A 20,138-nucleotide genomic window follows, 5' to 3' on the forward strand; every position below is an offset into this window, starting at 1 on the left:
GTATCACCTGTCGCTGTGAACAAACAATCGCTGCTCGCTCTGCAGGGTGTTGACGTGATGGGTGTTGACAGGCGCTCCTCGTGTGTCGTGTGAAAACAGGAGACCAAGCTCGCAGTCATGACGAAAACCTACGAGATGAAAAGTGACATTTATTAAAATCACAGCGTCGGTAACGAGTGGACACGCTACAGATGCGACGTCGTGATATATGGACTTCTTCTGCTGCACTACCTCACCTGAGCGTGTCAAATAAGGTCACAGAGATGCAGGACACGATCATCGTGATTCCATCAGAGCACGAGCTCACACAGACCCTTGTGTTCACTGTGAGCATCTGTGCTTCCAGTCTGGAACACGCATGGATGGCCGAGCATCTCAATGGGTGGAAGGATGCTGGCGGAATAATACAAACACACTCTGACGTGGCTCCGGAGCCAATCAACCGACCCGGAGTCCAGGCTGAACGACGGCGGAATCTGTAAACACACCGCTCGGAAGTCTACTTGACACGTCGAGTGTGTGGTGAAAGACTTGCTTCAAATACTCTGTTGAGCTCATCAAAAAAACCTTATAGATCATGTTTGACTCTCTTTCATTAGAAAATAAAATGTGTTGAATGTTGTGATCTTTTTATGTGTTGTTTATTAACCAGACGAGCTTGAATCTGTCAACACTGAACCTCCTGCTCTATAGAATTATGATTATTTTAAATATATATTTAATTGACATAAATGAATAGTCGTACAGAACCCAGGTGTCATTTTTTATGACTTTGTTTCTTGTCATAAAGAGCTCCTCAATATAATTGATCAATATTTTATGATTTATAGTGTCAAAAGCTTTTTCTAGTCTATGAAAACTGAGTGCAGCATGTGATCTATTGCACTTGTGATCTCCTCTATTGATTCTATTATCTTAATTAAACAAACTACTAGAAAGAGTAAATAAGTCATATCACACTATTACTTGCCTGTGTGATGTCATCAGCTATCCTTGACACAATAATAATGTCTATTTTTATAGCAATGAAAAATTTTTAAAAACACTGTAGGTCTTAAATGAATGTGCTTATTCCACGCTACTGTAAGGTGTTGATTTATTTCTGAATACTATGATTTAAACATGTAATATATAATGCACAGAACCTCACTTAACCCTTGTGTTGTCTCTGGGTGAACGAGGGTTAAAAGTCCTTTTAAATGTATTTTAGAGGACATTAATGGACTCAAGAGGCACCGGTTTTATAAAATGTTGATTGTTTGGAACACCATAATGGACCCTGAAGACTGAAGTGTGTCACATCAGTTCTACCATGAAAGGGTTGCATGACACGTTTCTATCATGTCCACAGTGAGCCGATCATCGTGACTCCTGGTCACTGAGTCGCCCTCCAGTCGTAGCCCGCCGCGGGTGCGTCCACCCTCCGGACCAGTGAGATGGTGGGGAAGCGGCTGATAGCCAGCATGGCGGTGCTGCTGGTGGCCGTGGTGAGCCTGTTCCTGGGCATCATCATGGGCCTGGGAAGGAGGAACTCGTCGCCCCGCTCCGAACAGTTTTTCCTCAAAGCCGCTGTTGCTGCTGACGCCGGAAAATGTTCTGAGATCGGACGGTGAGGAACTTTGTTGACACCGTGTCGGCACTGTGAATGAAAAACCTTTGTGTGTGTGTTCGCAGGGACATATTGAAGAAGAAAGGTTCAGCTGTGGACGCTTCCATTGCTGCCTTGCTCTGTGTGGGCATTTTGAACGCACACAGCGCAGGCATCGGAGGAGGGGTCTACTTTGTCATCTACAACTCTTCCACAGGCAAGTGTGCTCCACCAAATGAAGCGAAAGGGAAACTTCTGAGCTTTGTGCTGATGTTTCTTCACCCCAGGAAAGGTGGAGACTATAGATGCCAGAGAGACGGCGCCCATGAACGCCACGGCAGACATGTTTGGTAACAACACCCAGCTCTCTCGCACAGGTAACAGCCGGCTCGACTTGAAGTCCATGTGCTTTTGAGCCGTTTTTCTGTTGCTCCTAAGCTTTGGAACGATCTTCCTCTCCCTCTGTGTTTGATGGATCTACTGACTCCTTCAAGAAACATCTTAAGACATTCTTATTCATGCAGACTTTTCCTTGATTTTCTGGAACTCCTGTGTTGTTCTCAGTGTTATCTTGACCTTTTAAGTATATATTTTATTGAGTATTGTTTTGATTGTTTAAGCGATTTGTGACCCTGGTCTGGAAAAGCGCTATATAAATACAAATTTCCTCTTACGCCTGTATACATACCTTTTTAAATACTATTTATCTGCTTTTTTCTTGTTTTAAGTCTAAATAACATGTGATATATGTAATTATAAAACGTGTGTTGACGGGTTAATAGAAATAAAAGGGAAAAAGATATGTCTGTAAACTGACTCACAAAAACACTGTGAGCAATCAATGTTTTATTTGTATTTTATTGTCCGAGTTTACGGCTGTACTCCATTTGAGGACGTAAATCAGAACTCCTTCTTGGTAAAGTATTCAGAGCTGTTTCTTCTGTGTCCATACGACAGGTGGACTGTCCATAGCCATTCCCGGAGAGATCCGTGGGTATGAGATGGCACACCGGAGACATGGCCGGCTCCCGTGGAGAGAACTGTTTCAACCAAGCATCGCTATGGCTCGCCATGGCTTTCCCATTGGGAAGTCACTCGCCTACGCCATCATGAAGAGCAAGGACTCTATTCAGGGCGACGCCAACATGTGGTGAGGAGCTGGTGTAGAGAACACAGGGCTGAAGAATATCCTCACATATTACTCTGGACAGGTCCCCAGTTAAACACAGATCACATTCAGAGAACCTCAAACACAACTGTGGAGGATTCTTGGAGCTTGTCGTCAATGAGACTTATATATATTGATATATAGAATAAAAATTCCAATATAAAGGTTGTTGAAGATGCAGTTGTTTTTAATCAAATACTGAAAACTCTTCAACAATAGTCAATAAATGCTTTTGTAAACCGTAAGAAATGTAAAAATGTTAGACAGCAACGATCAGGACAGATCTCCACCGCTCATCTGTATTAAAAAACAAACTTATTTTTAAACAGTCATTAACAACTTCTGCATCAATTGTATAAATGATGCAACATTGAACTATCTCGATGTTGGTACAGTTGTCATTACCAGCACAATAAGCTAGATAAAGGAAAATTAATGAAGACATATAATCACAAACATCTACACGAAGATGGAGAACAAAAAAAGAACAATTTGGTCACCAGAAAAAAAAAGGGTGAAAGAATAATGCTGCATCAAAGTCTTCACTCTGTTAAACACCATAACAATTATAGATGAATTTTGAAACAAACAATCTGCCTAAATAACTAGCAAAGCATAATAGCTTCTAATTATAGTTCAGCACAAACGTTTTTAATGCTAAACCAGGGGATTGAACGCATCATTTAAACTCCCCCAATAAAGTATTGTTTTTTTTACAGTGAGGTGTTTTGTGATTCTCATAAAAACATCCTTAAGGAAAATGACATCATCAGATTTCCAAAACTGGCTAATGCATACCAGAGAATAGCAGAAGAAGGTCCGGACGTCTTCTACAATGGGTCAATGGCCCAGAGCATCATCGAGGACATCAGGGCAGCAGGTAAGTGTAGTCATGAAGCATACATTCCAGATGTAGTAAGCCACATGTGTTCACTATGCCAGGTGGGATCATCACTCTTCGGGATTTAAATCAATACCATCCCATACTGAACGACAGTCCACTGAAGCTCAGAGTCGGGGAATACACCATGTATGTCCCAGACGCCCCCTCCAGTGGTCCGGTGTTGGCCCTTATACTCAACATATTGGACGGTGAGCGACCTGGCCGGATGCCTGTGCCGTCGTGCATAAGAAAGCATGTGGGCTTTCCCGAGAGGTTGTCCCCGGACAGTCTGTTTCTGAAGCTGCCGAGCACTTCCTGCCAATTTCACTTTCACTTTACAGTTATTTGTTCACTTCTTAATGCAACTTGGCATCAGGTTCCCACAACCAGGCTCACAGGAAGTGTTGTTTACAGGTTACAACTTCACACACCTGAGTGTCGCCACAGCTGAGGACAAGACGCTAACATACCATCGCATCATAGAAGCCTTCAGATTCGCATATGCCAAGAGGAGCCGACTAGGGGACCCACGTTACCTCAACATTACAGATGTAAGCCAAAAAAATCATCTGGTTTGTATTTTATTTCAAGACGTCAAAGCAAGAGGAGAATAAATGCTGCATTAAGCATAGGCAGTTAATAATACACAGTATGTCGATATAATCTGGCAATATCTTCTCAATCCTGAACGTAAACCTCACCAGATAGGGAACAATACAGTATCTAGTATGTACTGTACTTTCATAGAAACTTTCCCCAGTTTCCTCCCTTAACCATGATAGTGGCCTATGTTTACCTAATTCTAGTATCTTTTCATGAACTATGTCCTTAGAACTGTCTTCTTCGAAGGGAGAGTTTGAAGGGAACTCAAACTCTCCGGTGATACATACATACATAATGACAACATTTCTTGACCTTCCAATATTCGTGGGTTGTGTTTGATGCAAGTCAGCAGCAGAAAACGTGACGGAAGTAAATCGGCTTGCTAAAACGGGATTAGTTTAATGAGACCCGTGCAAGAAAATAAACTGTATTTCACATTAGAAGTTGCTGCATCATTTAGCTGCGCTTCCAGGAAGTGGCACCCACAAAAGTAAACTGTCTCGCTGTGCCGACAAACCACACTCGGCTCCTGAACCTGACGTTAAGCTGACTGATCTCTGCTTAGTCACCGGCTCGTCCTCTTCCTTGCAGCTCATCCAGAACATGACTTCCAAATATTATGCTGACGCAATCAGACGCAGAATCACGGACAACACCACTCACCCAGGAAGCTACTATGAGCCGGACTACTATGTCCAGGAGAACCATGGGACGGCTCACCTGTCCGTCATGGCTGAGGACGGGAGCGCCGTGGCTGCCACCAGCACCATTAATCTCTAGTAAGATATCTGATCCAGACATAACACACCGCTGCAGGGTTTATCAGACAGGTGAAATATGAGATAAAAAGACAGAAGTTACTTTTCTACTCTGGGTCTTGTTTTTGTTTTTCCACAGTTTTGGATCCAAGGTCAGGTCTAGGTCGACAGGGATCATTTTTAACGATGAAATGGATGACTTCAGTTCGCCATACCTGGTCAATGGATATGGAGTTCCTCCATCAGCCAACAACTTCATCCAACCAGGTGTGACTAAAAGTATATCCATTCATTTTCCACTGTCAATATGAGGTCGAGCCAATGGTATTGACATGATTCACCAAAGAAACCTGTGGTTGGCATGAAGCTGGACTCACTAGTGACAGTTTCTGAGAGGAGATCATTGAACAAACTACTGTCCATCATGGATGATGACAGTCATCCTCTGAACACTGTCATCAGTGAACAGAGAAGCAGATGGAGCACGAATGCTCCTTCCCAGATGCAAAACAAATAGACTCAGGGACTCATTCATTCCTCGGGCTATTAAATTGTACAATTCTGAGTTCAGGGGCAGGAGTGGAGTGAAAGTATCTTGACGTTCTGTTCTATGTTAGTCTTTGTATACTTTGTCTTTGTTATTTTTCTTTGATCTATGTTCTTTATCTTTAGACTTAGATTGTATCATCTTGTTCTTTCTCTTTGTTCTTATTTTATTTTTATGAATAATTGCTGTAGTGCTGTGGCTAATTGGAAAAAAACAATTTCGATAAAGTTATACCTACCTACCTACTATCAAGGGGTTCCCAGGCGAACAGGAAGACTTTAAGTCTCTTTAATATATCCTGGGCCTGTCCCAGGCATCCCCCGTTAGGCATTCCCTCAACGTCTCCTGGGACAGATGTCCAGGAGATATCCTAAAAGGTGCCATAGCTTCTTGCGATGTGATGAAGCACCTGTTCTACTTTGTTCATTCCAAAATAACTGAGCTACGCAGGTTCACAAAATACTCATTATTTATAGTGTGAGATTTACCATCGCATACTTTACGCAATTTAGCGTTTTGGTCAGATGTATTTGCCGACACTGCAACATGGTACCAAGTTCAAGTTTTATTCAATGAATACACTGAACTTGGTATCTTGGTTGCTGTCCTATGACACAACCTAGTCTTGACCTAGCTACTAGCATACTTCCTGTCACGACATCGTCAGGATCGCAAATGCAGTGTCATAACTTGAAGAGTTTCACATTATGAGCCTCTACCTTCGCTTGTGTGTGACTGGTTTTTTAAATGAAGGCCATAAGGAAATGCCCAGAACAGTGTCACAATTTGGAGAACTCATTTGGTAACTCTCTTAAAGACAAAAATGACCTGATGTTCGATTGGATTAGTGGGTCGGAAACAATGATATAGAGTGGAGTTCCATTAGTTAATTCCGCCTTTACTGTATCATATACCTGTACCTCATCAACCCGTTACTACTTCCAGGTAAGAGGCCACTGTCTTCCATGTGTCCCACCATCATCTTTGACAGAGAAAACAGAGTTAAAATGGTTGTTGGGGCATCAGGTGGTACAAAGATTACAACATCCACTGCTTTGGTGAGTCCTTTATTGGTTCTGACACTGAAAATAAACATTTGTATAACCATGTCTCTCTTTGTGTCCTAGGTCATTTTGAACTCTCTGTTTTTCAACTATGATCTCAAGAGGTCGGTGTTGGCACCACGACTCCACAACCAGCTCAAACCAAGCACCACAGTCGTGGAACGGGGCTTTGAAAAGGTGGGTTGATGTTTCTTTGGGGGGTAGAGATGGATCCAGTAGGAACGTTATTTACACAAGATCATTGTCTGTTTGATGATGTCGGCAGAAAGTTCTGGAGGGATTGATGCAGAAGAACCACGTCACACAGCTGCTGGAGATCCCAGACTCGGTGGTCCAGGCCGTGGTTCGGCAGGGAGAGCTTCTCTGTGCGCAGTCAGACCCCAGGAAAGGAGGATATCCTGCAGGGTATTAAAGACACTTTAGGCTTCATGAAGCCTTGGACGAGGATGGAGCCACAGAGGCAGACGTCTGCCACGTCATCATTGATGCAAACATGAACGGATTCTACCAACGCAAGAGTACGCCGAGCCTCCCTTGTCCGTGATGCTGCATCAGTGGCCACAACTGAGAACATGTCAATGTGAAAACTGTTTTACTAGTAAACTGCTTCATTTAAGAACCTCTGTCTGAAGCCTGGTGATGTTCTGCGGTACAGTTAAGGTACCTAAAGAATCTACGGAATGAGAAACGTGGACCAGAATTCCACCCAAATATCATGACCAACTATGAGGCTTCTGTGACGACGTCAACCTTCTAAAATAATCTACAGTTGGAGAAGCCATTTTTAAATTCTTCATGTATGACCTACAACAGGATATTTTTCTTACCGTAGGCATAAATCCTACAAATCACACATTTATTGCGATCGATCAAATTATTTACTGCATAAGCCAACATGTACACCATTCAGTTAATTGGAAATAAACTTATGTGGGAAATTGTCTGCATGAGACCTTCCAAGGGTTTGAGGTAAGTCACTTATAAAAACAGTATTTTTTACATTTTAATTGAAATCGTTTTATTTTTTTTCTAAAAAAAAATGTATAATATAACAGTAAGAAATTAAAAGCAACATTAAAATAATAACATGAATTAATCGATTACTATTTCTGCTGGTGATGGGTTGGTGAAGCTTCATGAAACGGTATCGTTCTTCTCACAGTCCACTAGATGTCACTCTTTGCTCTATAACCTACAGCTTCAACATTTTTTTTAACTGAGGGCGCCACCTTCTGACCTCTGAACACATAACACTGCTTCATGAAGCTTCTTATGACTATGTTCTGGACATGGATAAATCATCCAAGTTCAAAAATTAAATACATTGAAAAACGTTCCATCCAATTAACATTTTAAACACATTTAGACACACAACAGAGAGCTCCCTAAAAGGTCATTCTATTATGACATTAACGGAAAAACAACAAAATTGAAAATGATAGTGGATCAGATATACTGTACATTTGTCTACAGCATCAGTTGTTTTATGCCATCATGAGGCAGTGTCTTAAACTTGGTTTTGAATCAAAGGTAGAAAAGCAGTTAATCTGTAGAATGTTGCCAATCATCCAGTTTCCAGTATGTTGTCAACAAAGATGTGAAACTAAGATACAAAAAAAAGGATATTCACAGGAGGTGATGCCATTACTTCCGGAAATATTGTGAGGTCATATGTAGCTACTTTTTAATGAAAGGAGTGTTTAACTTGGAGATCTATTATTTTCTTTATACAGTACTGCATGTGTACTCCAGGATTCTGTGCTACTATAACCAGATGTTCACGGCTCCCTCTTGTCCTTGCACCTCCTCATTGAGCACGTTGAATTAGCACTGCTGTTTTCAGTTAAGGGGAACATTTTGACACTTGCAAGGACAAACTCATGCTAGTTGTTGCTTGATGCCTGTTAGAGCTGCATGACTGTGTCTATGAAGCAGTGAGGGTGTTCCAGCCTGGAGGGACGTGTGGTCAAGTTGAACTGCCAGTTAAGAAAACCAGGGTAAGGTTGGAGCCAGTCGCCATCCTCCATCTCAGATGAATGAATAATAAGTTAATAACAGACTGAACTTGTACTCATGGTCCTGATCATTATCAGGCTGAAACTGACCAAATGTGCAGTTTTATTTAAAAACACATTTACCATAACAACAAACAAACAAAAAACAACAACCCACATTACAAACCTGTTCTCACTTATCCAGGCGGTCAGGCTTATAGGAAATGAATGATGTCGTTTACTTAAAGAAGCAACATGGAAGTCTGAAAATATGTTTTTTTGCTCTCCCTAGTGTCAGAACTTGTATTGGCATATTATTTTTGCAGTTCTCACAATACACATGTATATATGTTTTAACAAAACAAGATAAAGGCTCTTGTTGTGTCAGTTCCTCATTTCATCTTCATGGGAACATCAAAAAGTATCTGTAAAACAGTTTGGTGGTCACATGACACTCACAGACTCTCTGAGAGGTGGATGAGACAAAGTTAGGGAGTGAAGATCATCGATAAAATAAGAGTTCTAATAACTACACGATTCATGACTGTCCCCAATAAATCATGTGAAAATGTTCAATATTTTTGCTAAAGTGAAGTATCCTTTTTAGTCAGTCCAAGTTCAGCCCTCATTTAATGCAAACAGTTATAAGCGAGTATTTGACCTGAGTGAGTGAACACTCAGGTCAAGCGTGAGACAGATTTGACGTTTGTCCAGAGAACACATAAACGTAACGTAAATAGGACTCTTTTTTGTGTTTCTCACTGGAGACATCTCACAGTGTCACATGACAGATATTTGGAAGGGGAGCAGGGCTGCTGTCACTGTTATCTGTGTGTTTATGCAGAAGATGACAAGAGGCTAAACACAGACTCTCCAAGCGCTCGGCAGAGTGTGTGTGAGCCTGCTGGGACAGGAACACACCTCTCGATGTGTGCGCAACAAAATTACAATTTCATTACAAAGCCTTGATTAAATTTCAAATTTGATGGGAAGATGGTGGGAAAAGACAAAGTGCGGCACATTAAAAATCCACGGAAACAATTTATTATATTGAAGGAGGTGCTTCAGAAACGGCAACATTTTGAGCTGTCTCAGGCTGTTATGCAAAACCCGTTGATTTCTCTCCAGAGCGGCTTCATCAGTATTCTGCTGGTGAACTGAGAATCATCGGGGCAAGAGAAACACATCTATCTTGCAGCTCTCTGATATTAACCATGTTCATGGCAGGAACTAGGATAAATCAGTGCACTGACAGCACATGATAAACTTTCCATGATGGCGGACCCGTGTGTGTTTTCCACATGTCTCACATGTTTAGTTTATCAAGAGGTGTCGGTTCACTCTGCTCCAGACCACCAGGAGAAGAAGGGCAATAACTCCAGTGGCGCTGTCACACAGCCAAACTCTACACCGCTCATCATTTTCACAAAATGTTTATGTGACAAGAATCAGCGCCAACGTTCAACTGCACAGAGCATCACCGCCATCTAGTGGTCAGAGAGGCACTTACACGTTGGGAGCTTGACTCAGAGTCTCATGGAGACTGGTGGCGCTGGTGTCTGCAGCTCCTGGTCCAGCAGGCGGAACAGAATGGCACTTTTGTTGCACTGCTCAGTCTGACCCAGAGCTCGGTGCAGCTGAGCCTGCAGGTAGTGAACGACACGCAGCCGCTCTTTACAGTTCAGCCTGGTGAAATAATCCGCCGCCTCATCCAGCGTGTCCACGACCAGACGCAGGTCTGAAGAGAGACGCTTGAGTTAAACGTCAGAACACGTACACGCGAGTGGTCAGCTGGTACCTGCTGCACTGTTGGACTTGAGCTTGGCCACGGCCATCTGACAGCGAGCTACCAGAAGCAGAGCTCGACCTTTGTTCAGCACTGTGCCGTGTGCAAGCACCGGCTCGATGGCCTCATGCAGCACGACCAGAGCCTGCTCAGGGATCCCCAACATCAACTGCACACAGAGGAAGGTCACGGGTCAGAGGTGTCAAGGGAGTCAGGAAGAAAAAAGCTCACCTGTGTGAAGGCCAAATGAAGGATGGTTTCTGAGGCCAGCGACTGCAGGTGGTGTTGTCTGGCCAGAGCTAAAGCCTGCAGGAGGAGAGGAAGAGCAGTGGAGAAGCCGGAGGAGGACTCCCAGTGGAGCTGAGCCGTGGACAGCATCACTCTTTGGAACACAGACAGAGTTGAATATCAACACAGACCAATCGGATCTGGATTGTTGACACTTTACTTTGACATACAACCATGATGAAGGGGTTGTTGAGGACTGATGAGTAACTAACCTTTGACACCACTAAGCCAATGCTGCTGCAGACAAACTCCCTCACAAACAATTTTACATCTAAAATCTCTTATCTCACAACAGTGCAAGTAGAATTATAACATATGTATATATACTGTATATATATATATATATATATATATATATATATATATATATATTAGTAAACAAAAGAACAACAATAAAACAGTTGTTTACAGTTGCAACTATTATTATCTTTCTTCTTGCTGATATTAATACATTTGTGTTTTTAACTGAAGTGAGTGTAGTTTTGTGATATTACCACTAAAAGGTGAAATGTTCTCTATGTCATCAGGTTTATGATTTTTATTTTATTTTGACGCATTACAGAAGACATGATGTATCACTTACCTGATGAGCATTTCCGTACATGGTGACTTCTCACAGTGGACCTGCAGTCGCTGCAAGAGTGCGTAGGCCTCTGTGGTCCTGTTGAGAGCCTTCAGGACTTGAGCTTTTCTGCAAGAAAGTGATCGTGATAGGAGCTCCAGAGTACAAGAATTAAAAAGTGTCTTGGACGTTACCTGTAGAGACCTTCTGTTTTGTTAAAAGCAGAGATGGCGGGGATCAGGTGTTCTGCCTGGTTGTATTTGCCTTCATTCAGATGCTTCTCAAACTGTATTTTAAGATCACAGAACATCCAGAGCTGCGTAGGAGAAGTTAAATGATGGCAAGCTGCACTGACTGATAGAACAAAGACCTGTCAAAGATTACCTTGGAGTTTTGAGTGTGAGGAGGAAACTGATCCTTCAGGTGTTGCAGGATCTCTGAGACAGCTCCGTAAAGACCCTGGGATATAAACACACTACTGAGGTAGAAATCCATCAGATAAGACTAGAGCTAGCGTGCTACCTGCTCAGCGTGAAGCTCGGCAAGATGGCACAGCACCACAGCGAAGGCGTCTGTGTTGTTCTGCTGGACACCGAAGTTGACGGGCTCCAGAGTGTTCATGTTGAGCAGTAGCTGAGCTTGCTGCGCTGACATGGTGCTGCACAAGTAACAACGTTTAGACACACCACAGGTTTATCTGTTGGTCACAGTATTGTGTGTGGACTCTGACCTCTTGCCGTACATCCTCCATATAGACGTGGTCTGAGCCAAACTGATCTCGATAAGCTCAGACAGACTGTCCTTCCAGTGAACAATGTCCGTGTCCTTCAGTGCATCCATCAGCTTTTGTGCAGCCTTTCCCTGTTTTGCCCCCTGCTGGACCAACGACTGAATGCCCAGAGACGCGTGATACTGCAGCAGAAAAAGCAGAGGCTCTAGTTTGATTGTGAAATGTAAAATTTCCTGATCAAGTCCAAAAACATACAGAAGTTGATTGGGAACTTCGGAAAATTGTCCATAGAAACGAGTGTGTGTGTGTGTGTGTGTGTGAATGGTTATGTGTCTTTGTATGGTTTGCGACTGACTGGCATCCCCTCCAGGGTGTCCCTCACCTCTTACCTGATGAAACTGGTTCCCAAAAAACAATAACATAAAACGTCAAAATGATCTGGTAAAGCGTGCTTTTGATAATTTTAAAATAGTTTGATACTGAGTTTACATGCATCCATTTTAGTGCATTGTTTTATTTTGCTGATCTGAGAGAAATGGTTATTCTATATCTTATATCTTTTTAGTAATGCAACTCTGTAGAACTTCCCTCTAAAGCATTGATTCAAACACTGTTTTTTAGAAAATCTTTCAGTTAAGCTTCACAAGGATGTTGAAAGAGCCAGGCGCTGGGCAACATTGCCGTTTCTATTTATTCTTTAACTGGGACTGTGAAGTCTCCACGCGGTACAGAACACACTGTGAAAATGACACTAGATAAAGTGATAATAAGCCGCCAGAAACACTTGTAGCAAACTTTCGAAACATCCAAACGTGGTCCAAAAAAAGTTTTTTTTAGAGAGGAATGAATCTGCAAGGTAGTTTTAATGACCTACAGGAATAGGATATATACTTTTAATGGCTGATATATTAATCTGATGACAAATACATGGTCTATAAAATATAACTTAAAAAAATTAAAAAGCAACAGAACAACCATCTTCATTTACCCCTTTTAGTCAGTTTAAGAAAAAGCTTATCATTAATCATTTCTTTCAGACAGGATGTTTCCAGTCACCAGTTAATTCCATTATAGCCAAAATCTCTCACAACAATGTTGGTGTGATTCATCAAACCAGCTCAAAATCTGAAATCATCTTTGTAAAAGTTTTTATTTTATATCTGGATTAAATATTTAACCTAAAATGATGACACTTTTACTCAACACAGCTATTATTCCTCATACCAACAATGGCATTTATTGATAAAACAGTAACTCACTTTTAGCATATGAGGGCCCATGATTTGCATATCAGTGTTCTGATTATTTACTTATACCTATAAACCTAAATTGGTTTTACAAGACAATTTGTTGGGAATAATAATGGTTGGCAGTTAAATAAAATTCACAATAGTAGGGGGGAACAAACAACTATTCATCACTTTTTTATAAAACCGTTTGGGTACTCACAGGCAGAGAGTAGTGGGCGGCCATTTTCACAGAGTCCTCAGTTAACACTGTGCTGTCAGAGCCCTTCATCTGCTCCAGTGTGTACAGCCAACTCTGTTGTGGACACAAGTGGGACACAGACTCTCAGGACACCCCATTATTAAGGTCAAATTGTTGATAGAACTCAGGCTCAAACAAGTTTTGATTTACCAAACAGTGCTGCAAACAAACATGGTCATTAGACTCTTGAGCAATGCGTATGGCCTCCTGTAGGGCTAACTCAGCCATGTGACTGTGAGGAAGAGAAGATATTCAACATTAGGAGTGTTATTTTTCGATACCTACTCAGCTGCTATACTTACTAGTGGCCAAAGCGACAGTGCAGACTTGCTAAGTTGAGAGCAGCGTAGCGCAAACTTCGACCGTATCCTTCATCCCCGTTACTTTTGCCCTCATTCCCAGACAAAATGAGTCGATCAAAGTAGTGAAGTAGGCTATGGGCAGACAGGAAGATGTCCTGCACTCTCATACTGTTCAAATAGTTGAGGTAGTGCTGTGAAGGGGAAGGATAAGTAAGCCTCTGTGGATTTCTTTAGGGGAAAGAAGTTAAAAATTGGTAGGTTAGACTCACGGCCTCGGCAAAATCTGGGTTAAACTTCAGCATGTTGTTAAGTTCTTCCTGCAGCAAGGCAGGTTTCAGCGCTTTGTTCTCATCGTTCTTCAAAAGGTACGCCTGGGGAAATCAGTTTTCAAACACTGCGTCAGTGCTTTGAACAAGAACGTCTTCCAAAAATAAGTTGCCATTGTTTGACTCACCTGTCTTGCAAGAAAGTACTCGGCTTGTTTTTGTGACAGGGGACCTTTGCTTGGCGTGTTGCTGTCATTCCTGGAACAATAGGTGAATAAGAATGATGCACCAAGATACCCAATAATCAATAAATCGGTAACTGACTTGAAAATCCATTTTCATAAAACTAGAATACATTTTATTTCATATCAAACAACATCTTGTTTGTAAGTTTCAGATTATGCTGGAAAATGATTGTAAATATCTTTATTAAAAAGAGCAAGATGTATTCCTGTTGTTTTTGTTTAGCAATGATGCATTCAGCTTCTTCTAAGAAATTTGTTTTCCAGACCTTCAACCAGCTAATGAAACAAGCCTCAGAGCCTCAAACAAGGTTGGGGAAACCTGAGATGACTGTCTTCTGCCAACTAAGATCAAAAGCTTCTGGGATTCAGCGTGTAAATCTACTTTGTTTTTGTTGTGGAAGCGTTATTATAGAGTTTGGTACAAAGAACTTGGAAACTGCACAAAACAATTTCATTGTCGAGCAGAAAGAAGACAATGAAACGCTGAAATAATGAGTAAGACAACCAACCTTATATTAAGGTGGAAATATTGTCATCCGTACATTGTTCACAAGTTTAGTTCTATATCTAGATACATAGAAAAATGAAAATGTATCATGTTGATGATGAACATTTTATCATTAAATGTAACAGTAAGTAAGTAAGTAAGTAAGTAATATTTTTTTATATAGCGCAGTAAGAGCTGTCAATTTGCAGCAGATCTAATGTGTGAGCAAGTGTTTTCCTTCTAGTCATCCCTCTTTCAAACTCCAAGCATTAAAAGACAAAAGCACTTTTATCAAACATCACAGACAGAGATGAAGTTGCAACCTGGTCAAAGCACCAAGTGACCTGCACAGCAATAACAATCTAGACAGTGGAGATGATTGTAGACTTTCAGAGGGTACAGGCCACTCCCATTAACTTAAGTGTTACAAGTTATTACCTGAACGGCAAATAGAAGATGAACAAAAGCTCTCTTGTAACTATTCCATCTCAGATGGAATGAATCTGTCAGGGACTAGAACAGACGGCAGCAGAATCTATATTCCATTTTGACAGCATTTTACAAGTCCCTTTTCAAAAATCTCTGCAATTGTTGTTTTATGAATTATGACTTCAAATGACAAATATTCCAGTTATAAAATGTTTTGTTTTTTTGTATTTTAGAAACTTCCAAATAAAGAAGGAAAAAAGGTAATTATTGTTCTTTTACATATTTTATAATAATCATAATGTGAGAGTATGTTTGCCATTTTGGGTTTTCATTCATTTATTCATTTTCAACCGCTTTATCGCTTACCGGGGTTGCGGGAAGACTGGAGCCTATTCCAGTATCATAGGGCGAGAGGCAGGGGACACCCTGGACAGGACTCCAGTCTGTCGCAGGGCACACAAACCATTCACACACACTCTGATACCTATGGATAATTTCCCAAAGTTCTCAATAAAACGCTGTATGTTTTTGGGAGGAAACCGGAGTGCCCGGAGTAAACCCACGCAACACGGAGAACCCCACACAGAAAGGTCACAAATTTGTTCAGCAACCTTCTTGCTGTGAGGCGGCCGTTCTTGCCACTGCGCCACCGTGTGCCCCATTTTTTGGTTTCGTCATGAATAATATATTTTAAAGATGATAAAGCCTTTATGTTCAACCGACATGGTTAAGTTCGTAATACAAAAATTGAAAATAATACCAGCACTAAATGGTGAAGAGACGAATGTAAAAGTATAAACCAACCTCAGCTCTGACTCATGCAGAGGAGTATCTCCCTCCTCCATGTCAATGCGCTCCCCAACAGTATCCTCTGTGCTGGTCAGGTCCATGACTGACTCGTCAGCTGCCAACAGCGGGAGACTGATCTGTCCATCGGCTTTAGCGTAGTGAGTGTGGTAATACTGCTGCAGAGACTTGTACAGCTTGTACACTTGGCTGAAGGAAAGCTTATTGTACGCAAGAAGCATGTGCCGCATAAAAAGACCTAAAAAAAAAAAACATTAATAAAAACATTGATACAATCAAATTAATGTCCATTAATCAAATACGCCAGCCACTCCAAACCTAAGTTTAGGTTTTTTTTTAGAGAGTATACACTGCTTTTGATAGACTGAAACAAAAGTTGTATTAAAACAGAAGTAAACAGTAAAACAGGTTCGTTTATATTGAGGAGTTGTAATCATTTGTTGAATTGAGTAGAGAAGCATCGTTTGTACTTTTTTTGGACACGATAACACCGGGATTTTAGTATTAACCGATACCGTTGCCAGTGTTAAAATATGAACCTTTTTGCTTCCAATTACTTTTCTGATTTTATTACATTTTTATATGGTCGGCTGAAAGCGTATCTTGTCTCTGCAGAACAGCGGCTAAGCTAACTGCTTCATTTCCTTTCTTTCTTGTTTTTAACTGCCCATTTTGTTTGACAGGATGTTTAATTAGATGGATAATTAAGTTAGTGGTATAGAATCTTGTGCAGAGAATTCCTCCTCCCTCGGAATATCCACCCTGCAGAAGAGTCGCTGCTTGACAGCGCATGAAGTCAGTGCATAGAAACAGAGTTATTAAACTGCCTAGATTAGACCCACGAATAAGACCTTTTTCACCAAAACCCCATCCAACTTTGAAAGGCTGGATCAGACCGGTGCATCCTTACTTATAAGGAACAATCAAGGCCTGCCCCAGTGTGAGTTGGTTTCATTTTAAAACAAAGATGACCACCAAAAAGGTTATCATCAAGACAGTTGTGTTGGTTCACTAACATACTGTGAATTGTTGTAAAGGGATTTTCATGATTGGTTAGAAATGGGTGGATACGACAACTTTACTATCAATCATCTAGATTTAACACACATTCCAAATAATCACTTGATTAACTGATAATCTTTCATATTTAATTAATATAAAATAATCATTGCCTCTCTTTAGAATTCATGTGATCAGCTATTCTTTAGGTCAGGTCAAGCCTACACTCACACTGAGAAAGACAAAACAATCTCTAGATGGTGCCAGCTAGACAAGGACAAAGACAGACAAGTCAACTGATAAACAGATTCTTTCTAGAAGAAATCAAACTGCGGTAACTTTCCACAACCAACACGTGGCACGGCCATCTTAGAAGACAAGCGTTTAGAGTAACTGACCATTCAAATATGCACAAATTACTAGAGGCGTTAACCTGAATATTCATACTATAAAAGATCCGCCATTTTGTTAGAACTTTGCGCTTGGCACTCGAAGTCATCTCTGCGTTAGATTTCCGCTTGCTAAGTGTCATGATCATGATCATGTAAGTTTTTTCTCTAACTTTTGCATATTTTACTAAACAAGCATTTTCTCTTAAACTCATTCGTGTGTCTCTGTCCTTCTTTACCACTACCACGTATCGATCTTTATTGAAGTTTATGTTAATTTGATTTTCAGTCCAGACTAAAGTTTTTTCAACAGTTTAAATTCTAACATCGGTTCGGAATCGAATCGAGATGTGTGCCGCTAGCGTGTTTGTGCGCGCGCTGCTGGCGTGTTTGTAAATGTGTGCTTCTCAAAAGTTAATTAGCTTTTATAATCACACAATTCAAACTGATAAATTATAGTTAAAATATTTTTAAATTATTTAGTTGAAAACATGTTCATAGGAAAAATTGTTGCTTACCGACAACACTTGTTTTATAGGCTTCATTGTCACCGGTGGTGGTTGGAGTAGGAAGATTTGAGAAGAAATATTCCATGTCCTTCAGCTCTCCATCTGCCATTTCATGTAGTCTGTAGCACGAAACAAAATTATTAATTATAATTAATTGAGCAGGGACAACAGAACACAGTACTGTATTGGATCTTCTAGCCAATATCTGAAATCAAATTAGAAAGCCAAAAAAAAAAAAAGATTCGTATGTTGATCTCATCTTGTTCCTAGAGGAAGAGTACTTTTCTGAGTTAAGTATGTACAACATAGCCATACATTTAAACCTAATAAGAAATTTGACAAACATGCATAGGTTAATTACAAGTTTTCTGTTATTGATTTTGCTTGAACATCTATTTTTTTTCTGAAAAGGTTTAAAGTTCAAAAAATAATATAAGATATCAAAACTCACAAAAACACATGGTGCCTGATATGTGCAATTTCATTTAAAACAGAACAGTGAAATACTTTAAATACATATATATTGAGGACGAGACCATAGCAAATAAGGTTTAAATTTAAACATCTTTTTACCAAAAATTACCCAAGCACAAGTAGATTAGGTTAGATTAAGAAAATTTCTCTGCTGTTGCACTTAACATGACTTCAGCAGGGGAAGTATACTCCTTTGAGTCTCTTTCTGATCAACGGGGTTGAAGACACTTGTGTACAACCATTATAAAAAACATGGTTCTAAAAACATGCCCAACACACACTGCATTAGCTGTTTTCACTCTGATGACCTGTGGGTTGGTTCCTTTGTTCTGTGCTAATTTGAAGTGAAACCATGATCCTCAAGTTACCAAATAAGTAGAATAAATACAGATTAAGAAGGAACACATAATCATCACAATTAATCTCACCTACTGGATAACCACTTGTTCAGTTATCGAATCCAGCACATGGGATACGACTAATGCATTTATTGCCCCGATCCCAATTTAGACAATATCATGTTTTATATTTATTATTAACAACCGACCTTTTCATAGAAATCATTTAAGCTTCTGTAAAAGTCGTCCTGAATAGGTTTGTATATTTTTATAAGAAGAATGTTTGACGAGCCAAATCCAGTTCATTTTTGTGTTTATAATGTTTTCGTATGTCATTAAAACTGAAATCACAAATTTTGATGTTCGCCCCTTCATGCTTTTATTCTGTAATGCCACAACAACAAAAAGTTACACGTTGTGTTTACAACACTAGCAATTTAAGTTTCTGATTATGATATACACATCAATGTGCTGGGCAAAATGAACACAGACACAGTTCTTTTGACCTATTAGTCAATCTGAAGTGGTTTTAGCGTCTCTATTTTAAATGGAGAAGAAACACACCTGACTTTGACAGCATAAGCGGTCTGAGGACAACATTCTTCCACGGTCTTCAGGAACTGGCCGAGGGTCATATCTGCACTCTGAAACACACCAGTGTCACTCAGGACAACAACACACCTGGTGCAGGAGCAAAGGTACCTGCTGGAGCGGCATGATGAGTTTATTCAGCCTCCGTCTCTCCGACAGCGAGGACTTGGACGCGTTCATCTCGTAGAGTAAAGCCAAAACGGAGATTTTGTACGGAGTCACCCAGTCTTTAATGCCAAACACGTTAGCGTGGACGACGCCGTTCGTTATCATTGGGTTGAAATAGAAACTTTCATGAACGCTCGCCATGTTTGTACACGTATTACGCTTAAGCGTGTAAGATAAAAAGTAGCATGCACGTAGTATGCTAGCATGCACGACTAAGACAGACGCTAACCGACGGTTAGCTGTCAACGCCGACTAGCTGATCCGAGCTAGCATTAGCGTGTGCATAAATGACAACGCTTTCAAAATTTACCCCGGTTCACTTATTGTTAGCATATCTTAAATGGAAAAAAATTCCATCTATCTTTCTTTCGGCAAAGCTAACAGAACAAAACACGCGTATGTTTGTTTTTCAAACTACCCTCCTCCGGTAGCTCAAATTACGTCATCAAACAGCGATCCATTTTTTTTTGGTTCACAACTTTATGAACAAGCGAAGCATGGACAAGGAACATATTGCAACTTTTTCAACACGCATAAAACTGTTTAAATGTTTTTTCAATTACTTAATTTAGACGAAAGTCAGGCCCTTATATAAATAATAATATTATAAAAACAAAACGATTTTAAATGTAATGGATGATAAATTAGCCACATTTCTCTTTTTTTGTTTTTGCA

At 40.5% G+C, this 20,138-nt stretch overlaps 2 protein-coding genes across 2 annotated transcripts; one reads left to right on the forward strand and one right to left on the reverse strand.

Moving 5' to 3' along the window:
- The first annotated feature begins 1,463 nt into the window (after window positions 1-1,463).
- On the forward strand, window positions 1,464-7,588 carry ggt1a (gamma-glutamyltransferase 1a). Its single transcript, XM_087785770.1, has 12 exons — window positions 1,464-1,609; window positions 1,675-1,805; window positions 1,876-1,965; window positions 2,546-2,738; window positions 3,476-3,636; window positions 3,699-3,848; window positions 4,054-4,190; window positions 4,834-5,021; window positions 5,140-5,267; window positions 6,493-6,605; window positions 6,675-6,788; window positions 6,877-7,588. Exons 1-12 carry the CDS (start codon window positions 1,464-1,466, stop codon window positions 7,021-7,023), a joined length of 1,698 nt encoding a protein of 565 aa, XP_087641896.1. The 3' UTR covers window positions 7,024-7,588.
- On the reverse strand, window positions 6,869-19,910 carry anapc5 (anaphase promoting complex subunit 5). Its single transcript, XM_087797393.1, has 18 exons — window positions 19,407-19,910; window positions 19,269-19,348; window positions 17,902-18,011; window positions 15,993-16,233; window positions 14,216-14,285; window positions 14,031-14,132; window positions 13,762-13,952; window positions 13,610-13,691; window positions 13,421-13,513; window positions 11,972-12,153; window positions 11,764-11,899; window positions 11,626-11,700; window positions 11,436-11,557; window positions 11,263-11,370; window positions 10,623-10,773; window positions 10,404-10,560; window positions 10,116-10,343; window positions 6,869-7,009 (listed from the first exon to the last, which is right to left on the reverse strand). Exons 1-17 carry the CDS (start codon window positions 19,602-19,604, stop codon window positions 10,132-10,134), a joined length of 2,310 nt encoding a protein of 769 aa, XP_087653519.1. The 5' UTR covers window positions 19,605-19,910; the 3' UTR covers window positions 6,869-7,009; window positions 10,116-10,131.
- Window positions 19,911-20,138: the final 228 nt, after the last annotated feature.

This window comes from Callionymus lyra, chromosome 1 (genome assembly GCF_982586985.1).
Source record: "Callionymus lyra chromosome 1, fCalLyr1.hap1.1, whole genome shotgun sequence".
NCBI classification, from domain to species: Eukaryota; Metazoa; Chordata; class Actinopteri; order Syngnathiformes; family Callionymidae; genus Callionymus; species Callionymus lyra.